We start from the raw sequence: 22,324 nt of genomic DNA on the forward strand, positions 1-22,324 counted from the left end.
GGAGATGCAGCCTTGCTGGGGAAAGTGTGTCCCTGGGAGAGAGTTGAGGCTAAAAGGCTCACACCACATCCAGTTTGCTCTCTCTGCTTCATGGCCGTGGTTTAAGATATGAGCTCCCAGCTTCCTGTTCCTGCTGCCATACCTGCTGCCATGCCTGCTGCCTGCTGCCTGCTGCCATGTCTCCCAACCATGATGGACTCTTACCTCTGTAGAACCCTGAGCCCAAAGAAACTCTTCTGGTTGCTTCTGGTTATGGTATCTTCTCACAACAGCAGAAAAGGAATTAATACAGCTTGTATCAGCTGTCAAGTTCCCAACTAGAAGTGACCCAAACTTCACCTTGCTTTGAATATGGAGGTATTTTGCCCTTATTTATTTGAAGTGTGTGTGTGTGTGTGTGTGTGTGTGTGTGTGTGTACATGGATGTGCACATTTACATGGGTAATTCAGGGCAGGGCATACCCCAGTACATGGAAGTCAGAGGGAAACCTTGGGTATCAGTCATTGCCTTTTGTCTTCTCTGAGGTAGGATGATCTTTCTTGAACTGTTTTTGATCTTCCCAATACTGTCCTCTTTATCTACAAGGTCAGCCCTTGAGAATTCTCACCCCCATTCATCCCCATGAGGATGAGTCCCAGACACTTGGCCTTGCAAGTTTGCTGTGGACAGGTGTGATCTTCCAAGTGTTATGTTTAGTACCAGATTCCCAAAGAACTGGCTAAGCCAGAGAGGCTGGAGCTGACTACTTGAAACGCCTGCCCTGTACAGATGGCTGGCTGGATCTTAGCCTCGTTGTACCTGGATGACAGCCGTGAAAACTGTCCCTGGGCTGAAGGCCTGGTATACTTTATTTTTTTCTTTCTGTGTCTCTTTCAGCTGCTTCAAAACTAAACTCTAGGCAGGAGAGATGACTTATCAAGTAAAAGCACTTTTTGCTCTTGTGAGGACCCAGGTTCTGTTCCCAGCACCCACACAATTTTAAACTCTGGTTCTGGGGGGTGTCTGATGCCATCTTCTGGCCTCCATAGGCACTGCACGCATGGGGTGCGTATGCACGTGTAGAAGCAAAACACCCATACACACAATATGAAAATAAGGAAGTCTTCAAAAGCCCCATCTTGCTTCTCTGTGCTATGTAGACACTTAATAAATGTCTGAGCATTGGAGGACAACACCCAGACCTTGTCTCACAGTTAGCAGCTGGTGAACAACAGAAGCAATAATTTTATATTTGGGTCGAATGATCTTAACCTGGGTCATGTCTCTGTTTATTTGGCAGTAAGGGGATCATGAAATTCTCAAATAATTCTCCCACTTTACTTCATCTGTTGTTCTGTGAGACGGACTCGAGGTGTGGCCCAAGTGGGCTGGAACTTTAGATCCTCTGGCCACAGGCCCCTAGGCACTAGGGTTACAAGTGTCACCACCACACCTGCACACTGTGCTGCATGTCCTAGGGTTACAGGTGTCACCACCACACCTGCACACTCTACTGCAGGTGTTGAGGTTACAGGTGTCACCGCCACACCTGCACACTGTACTGTAGGTACTGAGGTCACAGGTGTCACCACCACACCCTTATACTGTGTTGCATGTTCTGGGGTTCCAGGTGTCACCACCACACCTGCACACTGTACTGCAAACCCCGAGGATACAAGTGTCACCACCACACTTGCACACTCTACTGCAGGTGTAGAGGTTACAGGTGTCACCACCACACCTGCACACTGCACTGCAAACCCTGAGGATACAGGTGTCACCACCGCATCCACACACAGTGCAGGTAGGACTTCCATCCTTTGAAGCCAAGATGATTTTTCTTATACTGCAGCTTGACAGACAGACACCAACTTTCTGAAATGCAGCTAAAGGGCACTGCTGAAGCAGGCAGGCAGCTTTCCTGGGCCATTGGCTCAGGTGAGGCAATAAGCTCTTCACAGCAGGATTGGCCTTGCTAACCAAGGGCTCTGTGAGAGCCCTCTTCTCCGAGAAGACCTAGAGCTCTCAATGTTCCCACAGGGTCAGATGGCTCGCTGCAGAGCCCACCTATCCACAGGGTCAGCATGGCTCACTGCAGAGCCCACCTACCCACAGGGTCAGCATGGCTCGCTGCAGGGCCCACCTACCTGCCTGGCATGCACAGTGCGCTGCAGCAAGTTCAAGTTCTTGTCTTCCTTCTGTCCCATCTCCCATCACTCTCACGCTGACAGCTGCAGGGACACATGGAGATTGCTTGGCAGCTGCTTGCCACAGATGCTGGGCTCTGTAACACACTCTCCCCTCCCGTGCTTGCTGCTTCTGGGTTTCTCTGGCTGCCTAGATGTCTTCATCACTGCCGAGGGGAGGGGTGCACTCCGAGGTGTGAGCGTGGTGTGAAGCCTTTGGGGACTGACACTGCTGAGCAGACATGCTGAGCAGGCAGGGTGGCTGTGTGCTTAGGGGCCTCTTTGCCTGTTTCTCATTCAGTTATAGTTTGTTTTTTTAAACTATTTTGTGTGCCTGGGAGCCATTCGGTCTGGCCTGGGAAGACAGTATCAGGGTATGTCATTCTTTCCGGGCCCAGAGAGTCTGCCTGCTCCTGCTCTGTTGGCTGCTTCTTGCCAGCAGCTGTCTCCTGACTTAACCGATCCCTTTGCTTCCAACTTGTCTCTTCAACTTCCTGCGACCCTTTCCTGGTGATTTGCTTATAGCCAAACCTGCTACTGACTGTCCCTCCTTGTCATGCTGTGTGAAGGCCAGAGGTTGACATCAGGTGTCTTCCTTGAAATCTCTCACCATGTCTCTGTCTCTCTTTGTCTCTCTGTCTCTGTATCTCTGTGTCTCTGTCTCTGTTTCCCTGTGTGTGTGTGTGTGTGTGTGTGTGTGTGCGTGTGTTAAACCAGCTTCTCTCATCTGAACCCAGAGTTCCCCAATTCAGCTCCTTCAGCCAGCTAACTTATACCTTTGGTCCCCTGTCTCCAAGTCCTGAGCGCTGAGGTTACCGTGGGTCTCCACACCCACCTATCATCCAGATGCTGAGGAACCAAACACAGTTGTCACTTTTGTGCAGCCTGCACGGGGATGGTGGGGCCGTCTCCCAGCCCTGCTGGCTTTCCCTTTAACGCAGCCTTCCATGTGTGTTCTTTCAGCCCAGAGTCTGCTTCTTGCCCTGTCTCCCTCCAGGTTTACACCATCTAAGCCAGACAGGGTTTTAGGCTTCTGTCTCCTGCCTTGTTCTTGTCCTCCATGCTCCTATGTTGAACTGCTTCCTTAGCCTTCTCAGTGAGTATTTGGGCAAAAGTGCTGATTGAACATCCTGCTCCCCAGCTGGGCAAGGCACAGGTCTGGTCCTTGAAGGGTTAGGTGCTGAGCCAGAGACACGAGAGAGCATCCTCTGTTTAGACCATGAAATGAGCATTATGATGAGGCTGGAGCAGATCATCTCTCTGTGTCTGTCTGTCTCTCCGGCACTTTCCACCTCCTTTTTGTCCTGCTGTGGTCTCTGAAATTTTTAACATGTCTTCAGGTTGTCTCTCCAACAGTCTTGAGTTGTTCAAGGCTGATTTTCTGATGTTCAGTAAAGACCAGCCCAGAGTAGAAACTCAAAACACAATAGTCCTTGATGGCACCAAATAACTGTGCAAGCGGTGGTGGCCCTGCCAGGGGCCTCCCACTGTGGGCCAACCGCATGTCTGCATGTCTGTCCCACGGAAGTGCCTGAATCACCTTGGACTGAAGGACCAATGTGTGTAATGTGGGCCATATTGCCATACGGAACTTCTAATATGTTTCTCGTGTCTCACTGGCTGCTTGCGCACCTTCATGTCGGAGTAGGGTTGTCCTGTCCTTTGTGGTTTCTGTTCTGACTTTGGTAAACACTCTTCAATGTTGCTTTGGTTCATACAGGGGTTGTTTGTAAAAGCCACACACCAGGTTACAATTTGTGAGGTGATGACTTCAAAGGCCTGGCATTCTTGCCTATTTGCATTTTCTACTAAAAATGTCTGACAAGTTATAAATTTGACTTTTCTGTGCTTCAGTGGTGACATGATTTTAATACCAATGAATAGTGCACCCAGCCCCTCGGGGCGAGCAGTGGCCCAGTGTCTGGTTGCGGTTGTGTTCATGTCTATGTCTACCTCCAAGGGAGGGCCTGGCGTGGCCGTCTGTGTCTGTGTGTCTACACAGGCTCATGCCTGTGTATGAGTGGAGCTCAGAAAACTGTGTGAATTTTGTGTATCTTTATAAAACGATACAAGTACTGATGTATTTCACAAATCTACCTGCTGAGAGATACAGTTCAAACTTTGCTTCTTAAACTGGGCAAGGCAGCTCAGACCTGCAGTCCTGGCATTTGAACAACAGCTCGCACCTGTGCTCCGAGCACCTGAAAGGCGGAAACAGAAATTCTCACCTTCAAGGCAGGCCTGAGCAATGCAAGGAGAGCCTTTTCCTGAACAGCTCCTATGGTATCCACACACCCCCAGCCCCTCCCTCACTCTCAACTGCCTAGGCATACGGATTTCTAAATTTTGATGCACTGCTCAAATGCACCTTATGTGCAACTCAGACAGTGTTCCTTATACAAGAAGGTTTAAGGAACCTGAACCTGTGCCCTTCTCAAAGCTGGAGTTTGGGCTCCATCGCGTGCCTTCAAAATAGAGCCGACCGACAAGGTGCTGGTGACTGACAGAGCAGTAGCTGATTTTGTGGGGAGACAAATGGGACCATTACAGAACACAGCCAAGGATGAGCTAAACTTCGCTTTGCTGATGAGTTCCTGTTTATCCAAGGGCCTATCTAGGCTACTGTATCTGTGCTTTCTTTCTCTCTCTCTCTCTCTCTCTCTCTCTCTCTCTCTCTCTCTCTCCCATCTCTACCTCATTTCTACCACCATCTTCATCTCTATCTCCTTCTCTACCCCTCTTCCCATTCTCCACCTCCACTTTAATCTCCATCTTTATCTCTACATCCATCTTCATCATCTTCTCTGCCTCCACGTTCTTCTCCACCTCCAGCTCTATCATCTCTATCTTTGCCTTGATCGTGCACGTCCTAGAACTCTGCTCACGCTGAACTCCTGTCCCTTGTCACAGGTTGGACAGAAGAGCTCTGAGCTGCTTTCCTCGCTTGTGCTCCCTGTAGGCCAGCTCCTTCCTGATAACATCTCTGCTCCTGGTCTTGAGAAGTATGCTCCCAGAGTCTGCCCCTGAGAGAACCCCACTTCCACCTCTGGCATTGGACTTGCCTTCCTCCAGCCTGTCCAGCTTCCTGCCTCTCTGGGCAGTCAACTCTCACCCCTCCTGTCCAGGCCTGCCCTGCTGGGGCCCCTGCCTGGCAGGACACGGCACCTGTAATGACTAAAAATAGGTGATGTATAAAAGAACAGTGAGACCCAAATGATGTCTGAAGCAGGAAATATAATGACCCTCCAAAAATATGGTCCTGGTGCTTCCCCGGGAGTCCAGCACTTGCTTCAAAGCCTGCGGCCTATCTTTATTTTGCATTCAAACTATCTTTTGGGGCCAGGTTTCCTTCACAACACAGCTTATTGCTAAACGGATCTGAAACCCTGGGGAGTTTATCTGTAGTCAGGGTTTCTTTTTTTTCTTCTTTCCAGTAACCATGGGTCGGAGGTATTCCAGCAATTCTTAACTAAAGGACGACTCTGTTTCATGACATCTAATCAGGGGGACATCCCACTGGGAGGACAGATTGTGTCCTTTTTCCCCACTCTGGGCTGAGGAGATAAAGAGATAAAACTCATAGGTTGTTTTATTTTCTGAAAAATCAACAGTGTAGTCTTCTGGTGGCGGGGTGGGGGATCCTCATGGGAGCCGGTTATGCATGGAGTCTGACGGGAGGATGCCAGTGGGCTTGTGGGTGAAAAGGTTTGTGTCTGCAACAACTGGCCTCGGTCTGTTCTAAAAAAGCTCCAACTTGGGACCATCTGGAATCCTGGTAGTTCATACGAAAATGGAAAATTTTGAGGGTGTGTACCTGTGCTGTCCACGAGTGTCTTCTCTGATCCACGCTAAGAGGCCCATGCCAGTTTGCAACTACGGAGGCCCTGGGGGCTGCCGTGATGGCTCAGATACATTCTCAGAGTGTCAGTTTCCTGTTCCCTAAAGCCACGTCCTAACGCCTCGAGTGCAGAGTCTGCTGAGCCGCTGAGAAAGGCAGAGGTGAGGCTTCCAGTGTTTTGTGGGTTCCTTCTGTAAGTCTTTTAGCGGCAGCAGGAGGAAAGGCTTACTCTCCACTTGTCCAAGGCCCAGGGATCACCAGTGGGGTCTGTGGAGTGAGGAAGCTTGGTTTGTCTTGGGATTAGATAGTAAGGGAAATTCTAGATCTATGGAGAGCCCAAATCTGGACAGCAGCGAGTAGGCTTCCAACCAGCCCCAGCACGGTGCCTGGCTTCGGGCTTTCTTCTCTTCTGCTCCTTAGTCCTGTCTGGGTGCTTGCAGTTTGCTTCATCTCTGTCTGTTCTTCCCCTCAGCATCACATTCATTCATTTCCCCCCTCAGCTACAATGGCACTGAGGTTCTAGGATGAGACTGAGGCCAAGAAAAGCTAAGGTGCTCTGAGGCCGTGGTTACGACGCAACTGGAGTACCAACTTCCCCTTGGGGTGTCACAGTGGCTGCAGCATTGATACCCAGAGAGACTTATTTCCTGACATGAATGGAGTGGACTGAGACACAGTGCTGGGCGTGTCTGCAGGGTGTTTCCGGGGAGGATTAACCGGAAGCGGCAACGATCCCACGGGCTGGGTCCTGAACCAAATATGAATTGAAAAGGGGGAACGGTGAGCTGGGCAGTACCGTCCTCTTCCTGTGATCTGCAGACGGGGTCAGAAGAAGACCCCACAATTGCTCCTTCCCCTTGATGGACCATATCTTCAGAGCCCTGCACCCAAATACCTGCTTCTGTAGGCAGGTTCTTGCCAGGAGTTTGGTCACAGTAGCAGGAAGAGCGCCTTCATGGCATACCATTTTGAGGTCACCTACCCTGACCCATGCTGCCTCTTGAGGCTGCTAGGATCTTGAATTTTCATTGTCTAGAAATTCCCCCACTTTCAACCAGCAGCTGCCCCAGGCTTGGAACTTAAGGCCTTTTCTTTTTGTACTTATTTTATTTTACCTTTAAAAATATTTTTTTTAAAAAAAAATTTATTAAGGATGAGGTTTCATTGTGGCGTTTTTCAGGTGAACTTTTTTTCTTGCTGTTTCTCTTTCCGTTTTCTTCCATGTGCCGCCTCCCTCCCTTGTGTCCCACTCTCTCAGTGGTCCCTTCCCACTCTCATGCCACAGGACATTTTACCCCTTAAGCTCTTGTTTCTCTCTAGCTTCACAAACATTCTAGTCTTACTCTTAGAGCCCTGACTGGCATGCATGCAAGCATCTTAAGTTAGTGTGAGCAGGAGAAGATACGTGGCTTTTGTCTTTCTGAGATGAGGTCTCTCATAGTGTAATGCTTACTAGAGTTAGAGACAATAAATTCCATTTTCCTGAATTTTCATAATTCCATTTTTATAACAGCCAGGTAAAATTCCACTGTGTACATGTGTCACATTTTCCTTACCCCTGCTCCTGTTGATGGTCATCTAGGCTGGTTCCATTTCCTGGCTATTATGACCAGTGCAACAATAAACACGGCTGAGCAAGTGTCCCTGTGATGTGGAGTCTGTAGGGTACAAGCTTCAGGCTCTCTGAGCAGACCTGTCTTCGCTCTTGTCAGTTGGTCACAATTACCCAGGGCCTTCTATTCTCAGGGGTTGGCTTTGCAGCAGCAGCAGCTAAGTGTCCATAAGCCAGGCTTCCACACACAGAGGTCTTTCCACTTCTATGATCATTTGAGCTCTATCAGAATCTTGGCATTTCAGTAACCTGCCAGACATGGTTCTATCCCTCTGTGTGATGCATGATATACCTCATCTCATACCTGCCGCCGGTTCTTGGGTCAGGAAACAGCTTCTCCTGTGTCACAGCACAGGTCTTCCTGGAGCCCAGGTCTGCAGTGATGGTCACAGAAGGTATGGACTTGGGGAAATGGATCTGTGGCTGAGGACTTTTAGAAACGGCAGTCAGCAACAGCAGATCTAGCTCATCCAGTCTTGGGCCTCAGGGGTCCTGAGAGGAATAAGAGGCTCTTCTGAGCCCAGAACAGGACCATCTCCTGTGTCCTTGCAAAGCCTTTTTCAGTACGTCATTAACATATACAGACCACCTGGCTTTAGCAGGCGAATGCCCAGGTCCTGTGCCCACTGTGTAATTTGAACCTTGGTTCTGGCATTCCCTTGATATTGATATGACCTTTAACTTTCCTGTCTATAAAACAGGGATGGTATTGTTTGTAGCCTGCAGGGTTTCTGTAGGGATGAAGTGACTGACTTTGGAAGGTGCCTGGAATACAGTAAGTGTTTAACAGACAAATGGCCCTGGAAAGGACAGGGCACCGTTGACATTGAGAAACACCAATGCTTGAACGAATGATTTCTACCTGCCTCTTGTGGGTGACCCGAGCACACAGCAGGGGCTCCTGGTGGCAGGTCCCGGTCAAGGCACTTGTAACTTGAAGGCAGAAGGTAACTGCTTGAGAAATAAGTGACACAGTACACAGAAGACCATGCCTTGTTGAATACCTTCTCAGGGCTGGACTCTATGATAAGACTTGTGTTGCTTGGCGCTGCCCTTACAAGAACCTGATGTGATTGATTCTGGGTGCCTATGTATGAGAAACTAGAAGAGACGTGGGGACACTTTCAACCCGACAAAGCCATTTGATGGGGCCAGGACTGAAGCCCGTCTTCTCTTCTAGCAGATCCTCCATGTGCCATTGGTGTAACCAGCAAGGTATCTTCTGGTCTTGGTTTCCCCTCTCCAATGAGCTCCTATTGTCCCTTAGCAATTTTATGTGTGGACCCAGCCCTGACTGAGGTGTCATGGTACCCAGAATTCTAGTCTCTCTGTGTCACATACTGGACCAGCTTAAACAAGCTATGGACCAGGGTTGGATTATAAGAGATGAGATTACCTTACCCTCACTCCACCCCCCCACCCCGCCCCAGCTCAGCTCAAGCAGGAGGCTCATCCACAGATACAGGTATTCATCAGATATAGGTGCTCTGCAGTCTTCTTTATATAATAATTTAGGAAACATGATTGGATAGCAAGGAACTGTTCCAGTGAGCTTGGCCAGTGCGAACCAAATTTTCTTAGGGTTTACATGTTGAGCTTTTTTTTTTTTTTTTTTTTTAAATAAAATCTCAATCACTGGATTTTACCACTGAGTATGCAGGAGCCAGATGCTGAGGTAAAAGCTTACTAGCTCAGATAGGCAGAGAAAGCACCCAGCTGACCTTCCACCTCAGCCAACGGAAGCTTTCCAGAGGCAATGCCCTCTCTCCTCTCATGCTGGCTCAAAAATCCTCCTTCAAAGTCAATGTCCCTCCCTTCCACTTCCTGTGCAGCTCTCTACTTACTCCCTCTTACCCGCTACACTTTTTCTTAACAATCCTATGTTCACTTCCTTCCAACTGGTGGCTTGCTCTCTCTCCCCCTTGACCCATGGCTAACTTTATTTAATCCTGTTTACAATATTCAAGCAGAAAGCTCTTAGATTAAAGGTGTGTGCTAGGGCTGAGCCACACCACAACCCAAAGCCGTTATTTCCAGTAAATAACACGCTCTCAGGGTTCACAGGGTGATCAAATGTCCTGCGACACTTGCTTTCCCCAGGGCATCAAACATTGTCCTCCAGAGAGAGTCCTCTGGTCCTCAAGGTCCCCTAGCTCCCACCCCCTCTCCCAACTGTTCAGCCATGTGTGGGGTTGATTCAGGATGGAAAAGCCGGCTAAGGTGGGGAGACCATGCTGAAGTCTCCGAATTGTGATGCTGGGGTCCCTGACCGCAAGCACAGAGAAAATTTTATGAAACTTTTGCAGTCGTCAGGCATTGGCTTGGCTTGACACAGCATTCAGAAGACACCTTTAGATAGAGAAAAGGAGAACTCAGAGGTCAAGGGAAAACCAAAATTCAAATCCAAGTGTCTGTGATGGGCAGCTCACAAAGCATGCTGCTCACCCTGGATAAGGCTCCTGGAGGTTTGGTTTGCTCCCCATAATTCCATGGGCCAGGTCTTCTTGGCACTGCCTCCTGGGACAATATTGGGAGCAGAGTAGAGATCACGTGGTCTTAGGACAGCTCACCTAAGGGCACACACATGGCTGATGGTGGGTACCGGAGGTACTTGCTTCCAGATTACACACAGGGTCCATGGGCAGGTTTCCATTCATCCTGTTGGCTGAACTCTGAAGACAGGGCCAGGTCTTCAGTTCTACCAAAGCCTTGTGCTCCAGCTTACTGTGTGCTTAGTGATGGGCTAGGGAGATGGCTCAGTTAGTACTGTGTTTGCCACACGAGCATAGGGATCTGAATTTGAATCCTGAGCAGCAACACAAATTACTGGCCACAATAATCCACCTTTATAATCCTGTTACTAGGGAGGCAAAGGCAAGAGGATCCCTAGGGTTTCCTGGCTGGCAGTCTAACCAAGTAGCAAATTCCAGGTACTGTGAGAAGCCCTGTAGCAAAGCATAAGGTGGGGAATGGAGAAGAAAACAAACGTTGACCTGTTGCACACACATTCATGCGCACTTACATAGTCAAACATACATACACAATTACACACACATGAACATGTGGTGTATGCATGCACACTCGCATACACATACACACACACACACACACGATGAGCTGAAGGACAGACCCATCATTAGTGAGGTCCACAGCAAAAGCAGATTATAAAGGCTAGCTCTCTGTTCTCAGGGACTCTCCAGTTCACGCTGGAGGATCCGTCTCTAGATGGCACGAAGGATGGATATACAAGCTGTTGACTTTTCATCATTTTATTTGTACATTCGATTAAAAAATAATAAGAGGTTATCACTCAGTAGAACCAAAGAATCAAAGGATAAAGGGTATGGAGTGAGAATAAAGATTTTGTTAGGATGGAAAGGCTCAAAGTAAATCCCCCTTGAGAGAGCCCAGCCCTTGGCATGTCTCAGCCCACCCTCTTTCTGAGGCTTGGTTAGGTTGGGTTTTTAACAGAGAGCCTCAGGATGAGGAGAAGATATCTCCCCAGCACAGAGTTCCTCCGCTCTCCAAAGGGAAGACAGATTTGGAAAACTGGCACTGCCTCTGCCCAGATGGCAGCCAGCAGCTGGCTCTGGCAAGGGGAAGTTCTCACTCTCTGCTGCTGGCTGCCTGGCCCCTCCCGGCCCCGGCAAAGCAGGCCTGGCCATAGGAAAGTCAGCATGTGAGAGCCCGGCCCTGCCAGCCGCTCCCCACCACCCTGACCTGGCTGCTCCGGCTCTGGCACCCGGGCGAGGTGCAGGGGGGGAACAAGGCCGGGCCACCCAGCCAGCAGCCCTAGCCTCCCTCTTCCTGCCTCAGCTGCTGACTTGGCACTGTGATGTCTCATGTAGACCGGGCTATGGCAGGAGGGACAAAGGGTAGCAGTGATTTCAGAGAGCAGCCTGGCCTCGAAGCCATGAGCCTCCAGATGACCGAGCCAGCCCGTAGCTGCCCTAGGCCCACTGCAATACCTCTGCCTTTAGTGCACCTGCGTGGTCATTGTTCCCACCCTGGGTGTTTCATTCTCTGTCCATCCATCTGTCCATCCCTCTATTCTTCTATTTCCAGTGTTCTTTTTCCGGTCATTCTCTTCTCTCCTTTTCTTTCACTTTCTGTCTTCTCTTTCTCCTTTCTCCATTCCGTTCCCCCCTCCTCTCTCCCTCCTTCCCTTCTTTCTGCCTTCTTCCAGTTTCTCTATTTCTCCTTCCTCTGCTCCCATGATGCATTTCTCCTACTTCCCTGACTCTCTCCTTCTCTTCTGTTCTCCTCACCCAGTTCAAATACATGCCATGCAGCTGTAGTGGCCCCTCTAGGTTCTGTGCTTACGGTCCAGTGAGGGTGCCTTGGATTGGGATTGTTTTGTGACAGTTCATGGCTATGATGGGTGAGCTACACACATACACACAAACACACACACACACACCATACACATGTACACTGCACACACCTCACTAATGTTGGACCCAGGCCCACACTAGGAGCTGTTTTTGTTTTTATTTATTTATTTGTTTTGTTTTAAAATAATTTTCATTCCTCACTTGTGCTTCTGGGGAAAGCTTTGATGTCTAGCTCTGCTGAGAAATGGCAGGCTAAAGCTGGCCTTTGGCTTCGGTGTCTGCTTCTGACTTGGATCACCAGGTTGCAGCCATCAGCTAAGCTACCGATCGACCCAATTACAGATCTGAGTTTTCAGGTGCTATAGTGCACATGAGGCTGGGGGGTGTCAGCTCACTATCTATGTGATAGAATGCAGAAGGTGATTTGCATATAAGGATAGTGTTCTGTGTTCCTTTCAGAGGTTTCGGTTGGTCAGTTGATCTCTCTGCCTTTGAGCCTGTGATGAAGCAGGACATGATGGTGAGAAGCCTGTGGTGGGGCAGACTGCTCTCCTCAGGGCAGCTGGGAGCAATGAGAAGGATGACTCCGCTGACTAACTTTCATCCATCAGGCCCTTTTTCTTTAGACTCTGCCACCTCTCCATCAACACAGTGGCTGGGTCTTCTGGAACATTCTAAGGCAGTGTATGAATTCTGCTCACAGGTGTCCTCTCCTAGAACACTGCTATTTAAAGGACCGTTGATGTTCCTAGCACAGTGCGCTCACATCCCTTCAATCATTTCCCTTGAGACAGTTTCTCCATGTCCACGTCCCTCTCCCCAGTCAGAGAAATATCTATGTAGCCATGGGATTCTCCCCAGCTGTTTTTGGTGAGATCTGAAATTTTCCCTTTGACGCTGAAAGCCGCCATGGGTCCAGATGCTGAATGGCCCAGGGGCCACAGCAGCTGCCGAGGTGCTCGGCTCCACAAGGCATTGCGTGTCTTGAAACACAGGTATCTCATCTGGGAACTTCAGGAAGGGCTGAAGACACATCTTGGTCATTAGCGTCACCCGTGGTAATGTGATTAGCATGAGCGGTTCAAGGTGAAGGGTGATCTTTAAGAACACCAGACGATCCTCACAGCTGGAGGCCTGCAGTCGCAGCTTCCGTGGCTCGGAAGGGACAGCCTAACCACTCTGTGTGTTTGAGCTAACGAGAAGGTCAGGGGTCCGGTGTCACGTGAGATAAATTAGTGAAGGAGAGCAACTGCAGACTGCACCCTGAGCGTGGCTGGGTTTCCTGAAAAGGAGCTTGCTACTGTTGTGAGATTCACGGGAGAAGGTTTCTCACAGGAAAACAAGTTCCCTCGAGCTCTCGTCCTGACAGCAATGTTTCTGTCTATTGGCTTAATTATAAATAATACGATAAGATTCCGTTTCTGGCTATGGGGATCCAAGGGTTTTCAAGAATGCAGTCATGTATGCACAAGCAGTCATGCTACGGGAGCCTTGACCTCACTCCAAACTATTTCCTATGCGACCCTTTATGCCCAACCTCTTCTTTCCCTCCCAACCATGGAGCTGTTTGGCAGATCTTTTCTAGAATACTCTGTAGAAAGAATCATACATCACAGAGCCCATCAGGTCTGGTTTCTTTCACCCAGCAAAATGCATTGGGATCTGTCCTTGCTGTTGAATGTGTGGAGTTTGCTCCTTTGTCATTGCTGAGTAATACTCCACCATTTATAATTCACTTGTCGGAGTGCATGTGGCTACTTTTAGTTAGGAAGTTTGACAAATACTTGTGTGGAATATTTATGTGGTTTTATCTCCTTTAGGTGAATATCTAGGCATGGTATTGTTGGGTCTTGGGTTCCAGGCTTTCTTGACATTACCAGAAATTCGCAAAAGTCACTGTGCTACATTCCGACTGAGAGTTTGTGAGAATTCCATCTGTTCCACATGCTCAGACTCATCAGGGCCAAGTTTTGAGAAATATTTTTAACAATTCCAAAGGGGCTGTGGAGATCGTTTAAGTCTTACGCTCCCGAAAGATCATGGCTGCTGGGATCCTCATGTGTGGCTCCTCCCTGGGGGTCCTCCGTGGAAACTGTTCACTAAGGCCTGGATCAATGATGCAAATCCTTGTTCCTGCATTTTTTTCTAGAACGCTTATAACTTAAAGACTTCTATTTGCATGCAGGTCTATGACACTTTGGAATTTACCTGTGTTTATGGAATACATCCAGATCCTCTCATTCTTCTACAACCCCCCTACCCCCACCCTGAGAAATAGTACATGCTGACAAAGTGCCCCACCTCTGACCTACAACCCCAGCCCTTCCCTTTCCTTCCCTGTCCTTTGCTTTCCCCTCCTCCCCTCCCTACATATAAACATCTAGTTGTCTCAGCACCATTTGTTGAAAGGCAAACCTCTACAGCAGGCTCCATAATCTTTATTATTTATTTATTTATTTATTTATTTATTTATATGCCCCAGATTTATTCCCCATCCACCCTCTGACCGTTTCACATCCCATACCTCGTCCCCACCTCATTCCCCACACACAGTCTTATTTAGTGAGAAGATCATCTTGCGTGGTCTGTGCCGGGAGCTGGGATTCTTTCTCTTCCTGCAGCCCTCTCAATGCTATCTTTCCCAGTCTTCCTGCAGGGAAAGGAGTGACCCATGTGTGGACAGAGCTGCTCAACACCTGACTGAGCAGAAGAAAAGCAGTTTTGTCCTACCAAGATGGGAACTAACTCTGCTGTTGACTATGCTACAAATTCTGTGTCTAGGGTGCTTTGATCTTGAAGAAATGCAGGTGTGGCTCCCTGAGAAGTACTATGGGGATTAATGAGGACCCTGTCTGGGAGAGCACGGGGTGTGTGGGGGGTGCCTCCTGAGTATTTAGGTGTTTGGGCAACTCGTTTTACTTCACAGTGAAGACAGGCCAGGAGAGTGCAGGTGGTTATGAGAATAGGTGTGCTGATAGACTATAAATTCTGCGATGTGTGGGTGGGTGCTAATGCATGTGTGAATAGCATGTATACAGAGGCCAGAGGACAATCTCAGCTGTCCTTCCTCAGGTGCTATCCACACAAGCAGGCCAGGTGGATCACCCCAGCCCCAACACCTCCCCAGTTTCACGATCACTGATATGTGACATCACCCCAGATATTCTATGAGTTCTGGGGATCAAACAGATCATGCTGGTTATAAGGCAGGGACCTCAGGGAATGGGCTGAGCTCCGTCTTCTTTTGTAGGCTGAGATGCCGTTCACATCTGTCAGCACTAAGTGAGCAGCGGCCACTCTCTCAGCATCCCTTGCTTACTTCCTGCTGTGAGGTCAAAGGCACAAATTAACAGTGCTCTTCTTTAGCATCCATGTCCCCATCCCGGTCCTCTGGCTGTCCTTATGAGCAAGATTGTTTTGCCAGTTTGGAATGTAACTCTGTATCACTCAGATGCTTCTACCATGCCTCTCATTTCTGATTTTTCATGGCCTTAACGCCGCCATCTGCTGCAAGGCTGGGAAGGACACTGGGAGATCCCTGTGCAACCTCTGGCCTCGGGCCTGCCACCCAGGGCTGAGAGAAACAATTTGATCTCACTCAGAAAGCTTCTCAGGGTTTTCCTCCCATCTTTGGAGGCTCGGCCTTTTGCATGGGTCCAACTCTCCCTCCAGGGAGTCTACTCCCTACTGATGGACAGTCACTGCTGGAACACTCGGAAAGGTTTGAACTATCAAAACGATTTTGTGTTTCTGACCAACCTTGCTTTGTAAATCATCAGAGCCTCTCCAGTCTAAAGACCAACAGTGGGGACAGCTTGTGATTAACCTCTCCACTCCAAGACGCAGCCAGCAACAATGATTCTTCCTTCCAGAACAATGTAACCAGTTTTTTAATAAAGCCGAAAGACTTCTGCCCAGAGTCCTCTCGTCATCTGTTTTCCTTAATGGCCTCTTATGAGGAACCTTATCAAAAGCTTGCAAAGGAATCCAAGTAAATTATGTTCCTCCTTTCACCTTTACCTACCGTTTCATTAACTTTTTCAAAAACAATATGACATAGTTTTCAACATAATTAAAGGGGTTGGGAAACAGGAACCTTAAGTACAGCTTGACAGTTTGCTCTGTTGCTCGGGAGAGCCAGGTCACTGCTCACATTCTGCCTCTGCTCTCGGACACTAATTCATTTTCCAGGCTGTCTGGCGAGGTCAGCCACAGGTTCAAGGTGGAAATGACAAGGTTTCAGGCTTTCAAGTGTGTAGCACTTAGCTCTCCAGAGGGCCCAAAGGAAGGAAGCAGCAAGTTTATCCACGTCTGGCCCAGAAGAAAGGAAACTGGGGGAAGAAGAAGCAAGTGGAAGGTGGAGGGTGGTGTCTCCACCAAGGGAAACTCCTCGGCAGGTTTGCAGATATTCTCAGCTACCCTCTCTGCTCTTGCATGAGGAAAAGACGGATTGGTGGCAGAAGCTGGAAAGACTTTCTGTCCTCCATGGGACGTGAGCAAGGCCAGAGGTGAAGCCTAGCAACACTTACCTTTGTATGTTCATGCCAGGGGTGACCATGTGGTAGCATGGTCTTGTTAGCATCTTCGTCACAGCAGCACTTGGAAATGTCTCCTGGGTGTTAACATGGATTGTTTGAGTGTGCACCCCGACCTCATTTAAGCTTGGTAGCACAGCTTGATAGATGCTATTATCCTCATTTATATATGAGAGAAGAAGAAAAAGGAAGAAATACAGCACAGAGCTTTTAGAGGACCTGGTGGAGACTGCACGTCTAACAGGCTAGCAGCCTGGCTGGATCCACTCCTAATTCTGAAGGGCAGGCTGCTCATGCTAGCTAGCAGCTGGTCAATTCTTAGCTTATTCAGGGGATAAATCCACCCACAAGACAAACAAGCTGGGTAAGGAGATATTCTGAGCATTCTAAAGATGAAGTACTAGTTTTTGTCAACCAAGTGTCATTACTCAACAGCGAGAAAAATAGGCCGATGCCATTTAATTCATAATAATGACTCACAAGGCCATTCCAGGGTGCTGTCCTCGCTGCGTCTTTGTGAGTCTCCATTTTCTCTGGCCTGAGAATTTGGAGGATTACAAAGGATGCTGGCTGACAAAATGCTGGCGGTGTTGGCTCTGCATGTAGGAAGGAGCCAGTAAGGAAGAGTGGAGAAGCTTCCGTTTCTTTCTGGCTTACTTCTCCATTTCCACTGGCCCTGTGCCTGCTTTTCCTTATGTCCAAAAAAAATTGCTCCATTTTTAGCCTTCTCTATGACTCCAGAAACCCCGTCATTATTGGCTACCACATGCTTCATGTGATGGCTGAATGTCAGAAAGCAATTTTGTTTTTAATGACACATATAACATTGTATATTTATAGGGTTGCAGTGTGATAGTACGATATAGGAATTCTATTTTAAATTATCAAATCAGGGTATTCAACACCCCCCCATGTTCAAATTCTCTTTTTCTAGCTTGATGTAGTCTTACCCTATCTGATCTTTCTCTATTGCTTTCAGACTTACTACCTTGAAACAAAGTATGTCACCTGTGCCTTTGCCTACTAAGCCATCTCCCCAGTCCTCTATTTCTCCCATTTATCTGTAAACATTGTTGCCAGCTGACCTCCACCAGGTCCCAGCCTCTGGCTACCATAGTTCTTTTCTCCTCTCATTTTTGTCAGAGCAGTTTCTTCGGACTCTGCACATAAGCGAGACTGTGGAAGCACCTTACACAGTGTCGTACAAAGACCAGCATCCCCCACACTCACCCCAGAACGCTCTGGCTGGCTGTCATATTCCAAGTGGTCAGTGAATCCTACCTTCTGGCCAGTGTGCGAGTCTTGTCAAATGTTCAGTATCTAAGGGAACAGAGAGATGCCTGAAGTGCACCTCTGCCAGGACAGGCAGCACAGCTAATAGGAAGATCTGGAAAGATCTTGACTTGTCAAGACAATGGACTCTCAGACCAAGAACCCATGAGGTTGAGTCACCCAAGAAGTACCTAGAGTTTTTCTTCAGTGAGGAAGTTGCTAATTGGGAAAAAAAATGCCTCACCAGAAAACTGGAACTGACATGAGAAAGATCAGGGCTCTTATCTCCGAGATGAGAAACTTGGACTGTTGGTTCTCACTGGGCTCAAATAAAGCCAGAGTCTGGTGTTCTGAAGGAGTCTTTCGAGATTCATTTCCAGGGGAAAGTCCACATCCATCCAGTGTTTCCACAGAGTATGTAGCCACTGCAAAATATAAAGGATGTGCTGAGACAGAGGGCAAAAAAAAAGAAGGCAGGGTCGGGTCATGCACTGCATTTGTGTTTTGTCTGCATGTGTTTTGTATGTCTGTGTGAGGGTATTGGAGTCATGAAATTACAGAGAGTTGTGAGCTGCTATGTGCTTGCTGGGAATTGAACTTGGGTCTTCTGGAAGAGCAGTCAGTGCTCTTAATGGCTGAGCCATCGCTCCAGCCCTTCCTATGAATTAATATAAACTTCCTGAAAAAGTTATCAGCAAGCATGTCACAAGTGTGACTTTCTCACCTTCTGTCTTGGACACCCTCAATGACTTATGCTGCAAGAGAGAGACTGAAGGTAAAAGCACAAAGGGGATAAGAGTCACTCTGTTAATAACCTCCAGAGTAACTCAGGGCAGGTGACTGCCACATGAGCCTCGCTGACAGCAAGCAAGTAGCGGGCATGCATCTACATTCTGACAATTTGGGCTTCTGAAGAACCCAGAAGCCTGGACTCAAAAGAGCTTGCTTGTCCCAGGGTTAAATCCATTTTCAATTCCTGACCCTCAGGCCTGAGTGGAAGTTAAGTTCCTAGAATTGAGTTCATTAGAGGAAAGTGAGTCAGCAAAGCCTACTTACTGGGCAAGAGGACGAGAGACAAATACTTCCCCAAGCAAAACTCACATCTCTCCACCACCACAGGGAACACTGGCTTTCTGTGTCGGCCTCAAGGGGCCTGAGCATCATGGGGACCACAGGGTTGGGTTCTGATATTTCCTTTTTAGGGTGACATGGCTCTCCACTCCTTTCCCTACCACACTATATTGGTTACCATGTTGAGAAACTCGAAGCAGGCATTGAAATCTTTTTAATATCTGGGTACCACACCACACCAAGTCCTGGATATTTACCCAAAGGTGATGGTTTGGTAGGAGCTCTTGCCACCATGCCCCATCCCCAGGGTGGGATGAGCAGGTGTTGTGAGAGGAAGAGTGACAGAGTCTTCAGGGTCCAGAGAAGACAGAGTGGGGTGAAACCTCAAGCAATAACATTTTAAATCTCTGTGGGCAACAGAGAGGAGCACTTCTACCCAGCCGCACACGCCAAGCTCTGAGCAGTGGGTGAGCAGAGGCAGCGGCCGTCGCCTCTTCAGTGCCAACAGTACCAAAGACAGTGTGTCATCTCCATATTTTTCCCTTACCTCAACAGTTGGCAGCAGAGGACCCCAAGATGGAAGAGCCACAGGATGGAAGGAGAGTACACATGCATGTGTGTGTGTATCAGAGCTGCCACTTACAGGAAGGCAAGCTGTCTGACCAAGACCACGTGTTCCTATGTAAGTAACATCCTCAGATGAGGTTTTAGTGCATGCATTTGGAAGCTGTATTTTATAACAGACTGCATTGTTAACTTTGATTAACATATCATTCTAATTAAGACTAATGCTGAAAGATGAGGAGCTCTTATTTTTCTGAGAAAATTGAATCACCCATCACCGTCATCCTCATTGTGGCTGGCATCATCCATATCCAGGCTGTGAAATGCACACACACACACACACACACACACACACACATGCATGTGTACTCCAACTCGTGTATGTATAGCCAAATTATGAAAGACTTTTGCATCCTAAGTGCAACATCTTGCACACACACACACACACACACACACACACAGATGCATGCACACAAGCACACATATATGCATACGTAAATTATGTAATAGAGTCTCATACTCTAAGTGCAGCACCACCTGCTTTTTGTATGAGGACAGGGGCAGGAGAGGTGAAGTTCTACAGAGGAGGTAACACACATGACAGCATTTTCAGGATAAAGAGGTATTTTCCAGGCTGGTAAGAATCAGGTAAAGAATGGGGGAAGGAGTAAGGAGTGGAGATCAGGGAAATGGCAATTTTCATTTATAGTTGGAAACTTCACCAGTACCATTATCAACGGGTCAGGATGATTGCTTTCTACAAAGAGCGGCCAGGCCATGTGGGTTTGGCCCTGGTCTTTGGAGGAGGTTAGTCCAGGTGGGTGGGGGCAGGCTGTGGACTGGGCACTGTCCAAGTGAGTTAGGCTCCTCTATTTCTTTCTGCCATATGGGCCACACCACTTGTCTTTATTTCATTGCTACTCATATTTATTATATCAGATTCATAGAACTGTTGGGCAACTTCAGTAAGAAAAACATATGAAACCTGATCCAGAATGACACACGGCTCTGTGCTTTTCAGACAGCTAACAGCAGCATACACGTCATCACCCTGAAGGACAGATTTCACTGCTGGTGGCAGGGGACTTGTGTACCTGGGTTGGTATACCCAGTGAGAGCCAGTCTTGGGGGGGGAGAGGGCATGGGAACATGCAGAAGGCGAGGGTGGGGGCAGGGAGTGTGCCTACTGTGCTTCCAGAAGGTATACCCAGAACAGGAGTCAGGATTGGAGCTCGAGGACACTGGATGTCTTAGCCAGAGCGGCTGGCTTTGCAGGTAAGTAGGGAAAGCTGTCAGGGAAAAGAAATAATGAGATCTGAAGAAAAAGAGATGAGCAGCCGCGAGGATGAGGGTTTGTGAGGACATGAGACCCAGACCCTAGGTTTCCATAGTAAAGGTATTACATATGCACCAGCCAGTACGCTCCTGACACAGCAAGATGCTGCACTTCTACACTGAGAGGTTCAGGCTGTGACCAGGAGAGGGGACCTCAAGTGTCAACCAAATAGTCTTGTCCAAGCCTTCAGACTTGAGGGTGGTGAGTGAAATGATGTTCAGATGTTTCCAAATAGCCCTTACAGAGGCTCTGAACCAGGTTCAAGGGTGTCTGTGGGCCTCCTTTGGGGTCTGTAATGGAACTGCAATCAAATCCCTCTAATACCCCCGGAGGCCTACAGAGTTTGCTATTTTGTGCTTAGGTCCTTAGATGCCAACAGGTCAGGCCACAGTGTGCGCGTTTGCAAGGTCCAAGTCCCTCATCACCAGCTATGGTGTAAGATGGGACTGGCAGGGATTCGGGTTGCTGAACCTGCCCCATCGGAGCACGTGTGAACCGGGTATATTGAGATGTGGTGAGCCACTTCACTTTTATCTATTGAGCTCTTTAAGGATGTGACAAAGGTGGAGAGCTTCATCTGCCCAAGCTCCTGCTTGACAGTGCCGCACCGACTCTTCCTTAGTACTTCTGGGGAGGTTTAGACCAAAGGAAGCATGGACTGGAGGCTCTGCGCTCATTGCCGGCTTCCCACCCACCACTAAATCCTCGACGCGGTCATTCTGCCCACCCCCTTCATGGCACCCTCGCTTTGGGAAGAAGGGTTGCAGGATTACTCCGCACCAGCATTAATGGTATAAAGAACTACATTCTCATCCCAGTAATGCTAATTTAGCTCCGTCCCCAGTCATTTGCTCCCTATTAGAAATATCCTAACAGCCTGTGCCTGGGTTCCCCACGCCCGCCCGGCTTTCAAGAGTAACCTTCTGAAGGGGATGAGACGGCAGGCTGGTCGTCTGCTGCAGAGCACTCAGGCTCGTATTTTTAGAAGCATGTATCAGTTAGCACAACCTTTAGTGTACTGTAGGTACTTTTAATAATCTCCATAAAAGCCTGATTTCCAATCCCCAGGCTCAAGCTGACAGTGTAAATAAAATCACTCAAATCCACAGGGAGAGAGAAATGAAAATGACACGGATTAAAATTTGGTCAAACCTCTTTCTTTTTAAAAATTCTGCTTCCCTTCCAATTGGATCACAACCCTCTGTGTGTTCAGCTTAAGGCCAGACGGCCTGCTTTCACTTTTATTCCTCTCTGTAGCGGGCTTACTTAGTGTGAGGCTGTAAAGAGTGTGTGCTGGGTGGAGAGTTAATACCATAATCCCCCATTGGTGGGTCAGATGCGGAATAGAGGAAAAGAATTAGCAAGTATGTGACGTACAATAGAAGGGAAGATACATCAGCGTGATGTTCTGTGAGCGAGTGGGGACGTCCATCGTCCAGGAGCAGAGGCTGGGAGGGAAACTGGGATGGGGAAACCGAGGATACGTCTCAGAACCCACGGGCTCTGGGAGGCGTCGGCCGCCATCTTTTTATATTGCGTCTGCCTAAGCACCTGCCTGGATTTAGTGCCTAAGTCCCACATTAGCCACTGAATTGG

General features: G+C 48.4%; 1 protein-coding gene across 3 annotated transcripts in view; it reads left to right on the forward strand.

Annotated features, from left to right (window-relative positions):
• Positions 1 to 22,324, forward strand: part of LOC110292153 — a 176,571-nt gene that overhangs the window by 80,125 nt on the left and 74,122 nt on the right. For all 3 annotated transcript variants that reach the window (XR_003836694.1, XR_003836693.1, XM_029477299.1), the window contains one exon: positions 19,384 to 19,510. Coding sequence is in view for 1 of the 3 variants with exons in the window: in XM_029477299.1 (XP_029333159.1) it covers positions 19,384 to 19,510 (127 nt within the window). In the remaining 2 variants the exon portion in view is untranslated. The remainder of the gene's footprint in view (positions 1 to 19,383; positions 19,511 to 22,324) is intronic.

Source organism: Mus caroli, chromosome 1 (genome assembly GCF_900094665.2).
Source record: "Mus caroli chromosome 1, CAROLI_EIJ_v1.1, whole genome shotgun sequence".
NCBI classification, from domain to species: domain Eukaryota; kingdom Metazoa; phylum Chordata; class Mammalia; order Rodentia; family Muridae; genus Mus; species Mus caroli.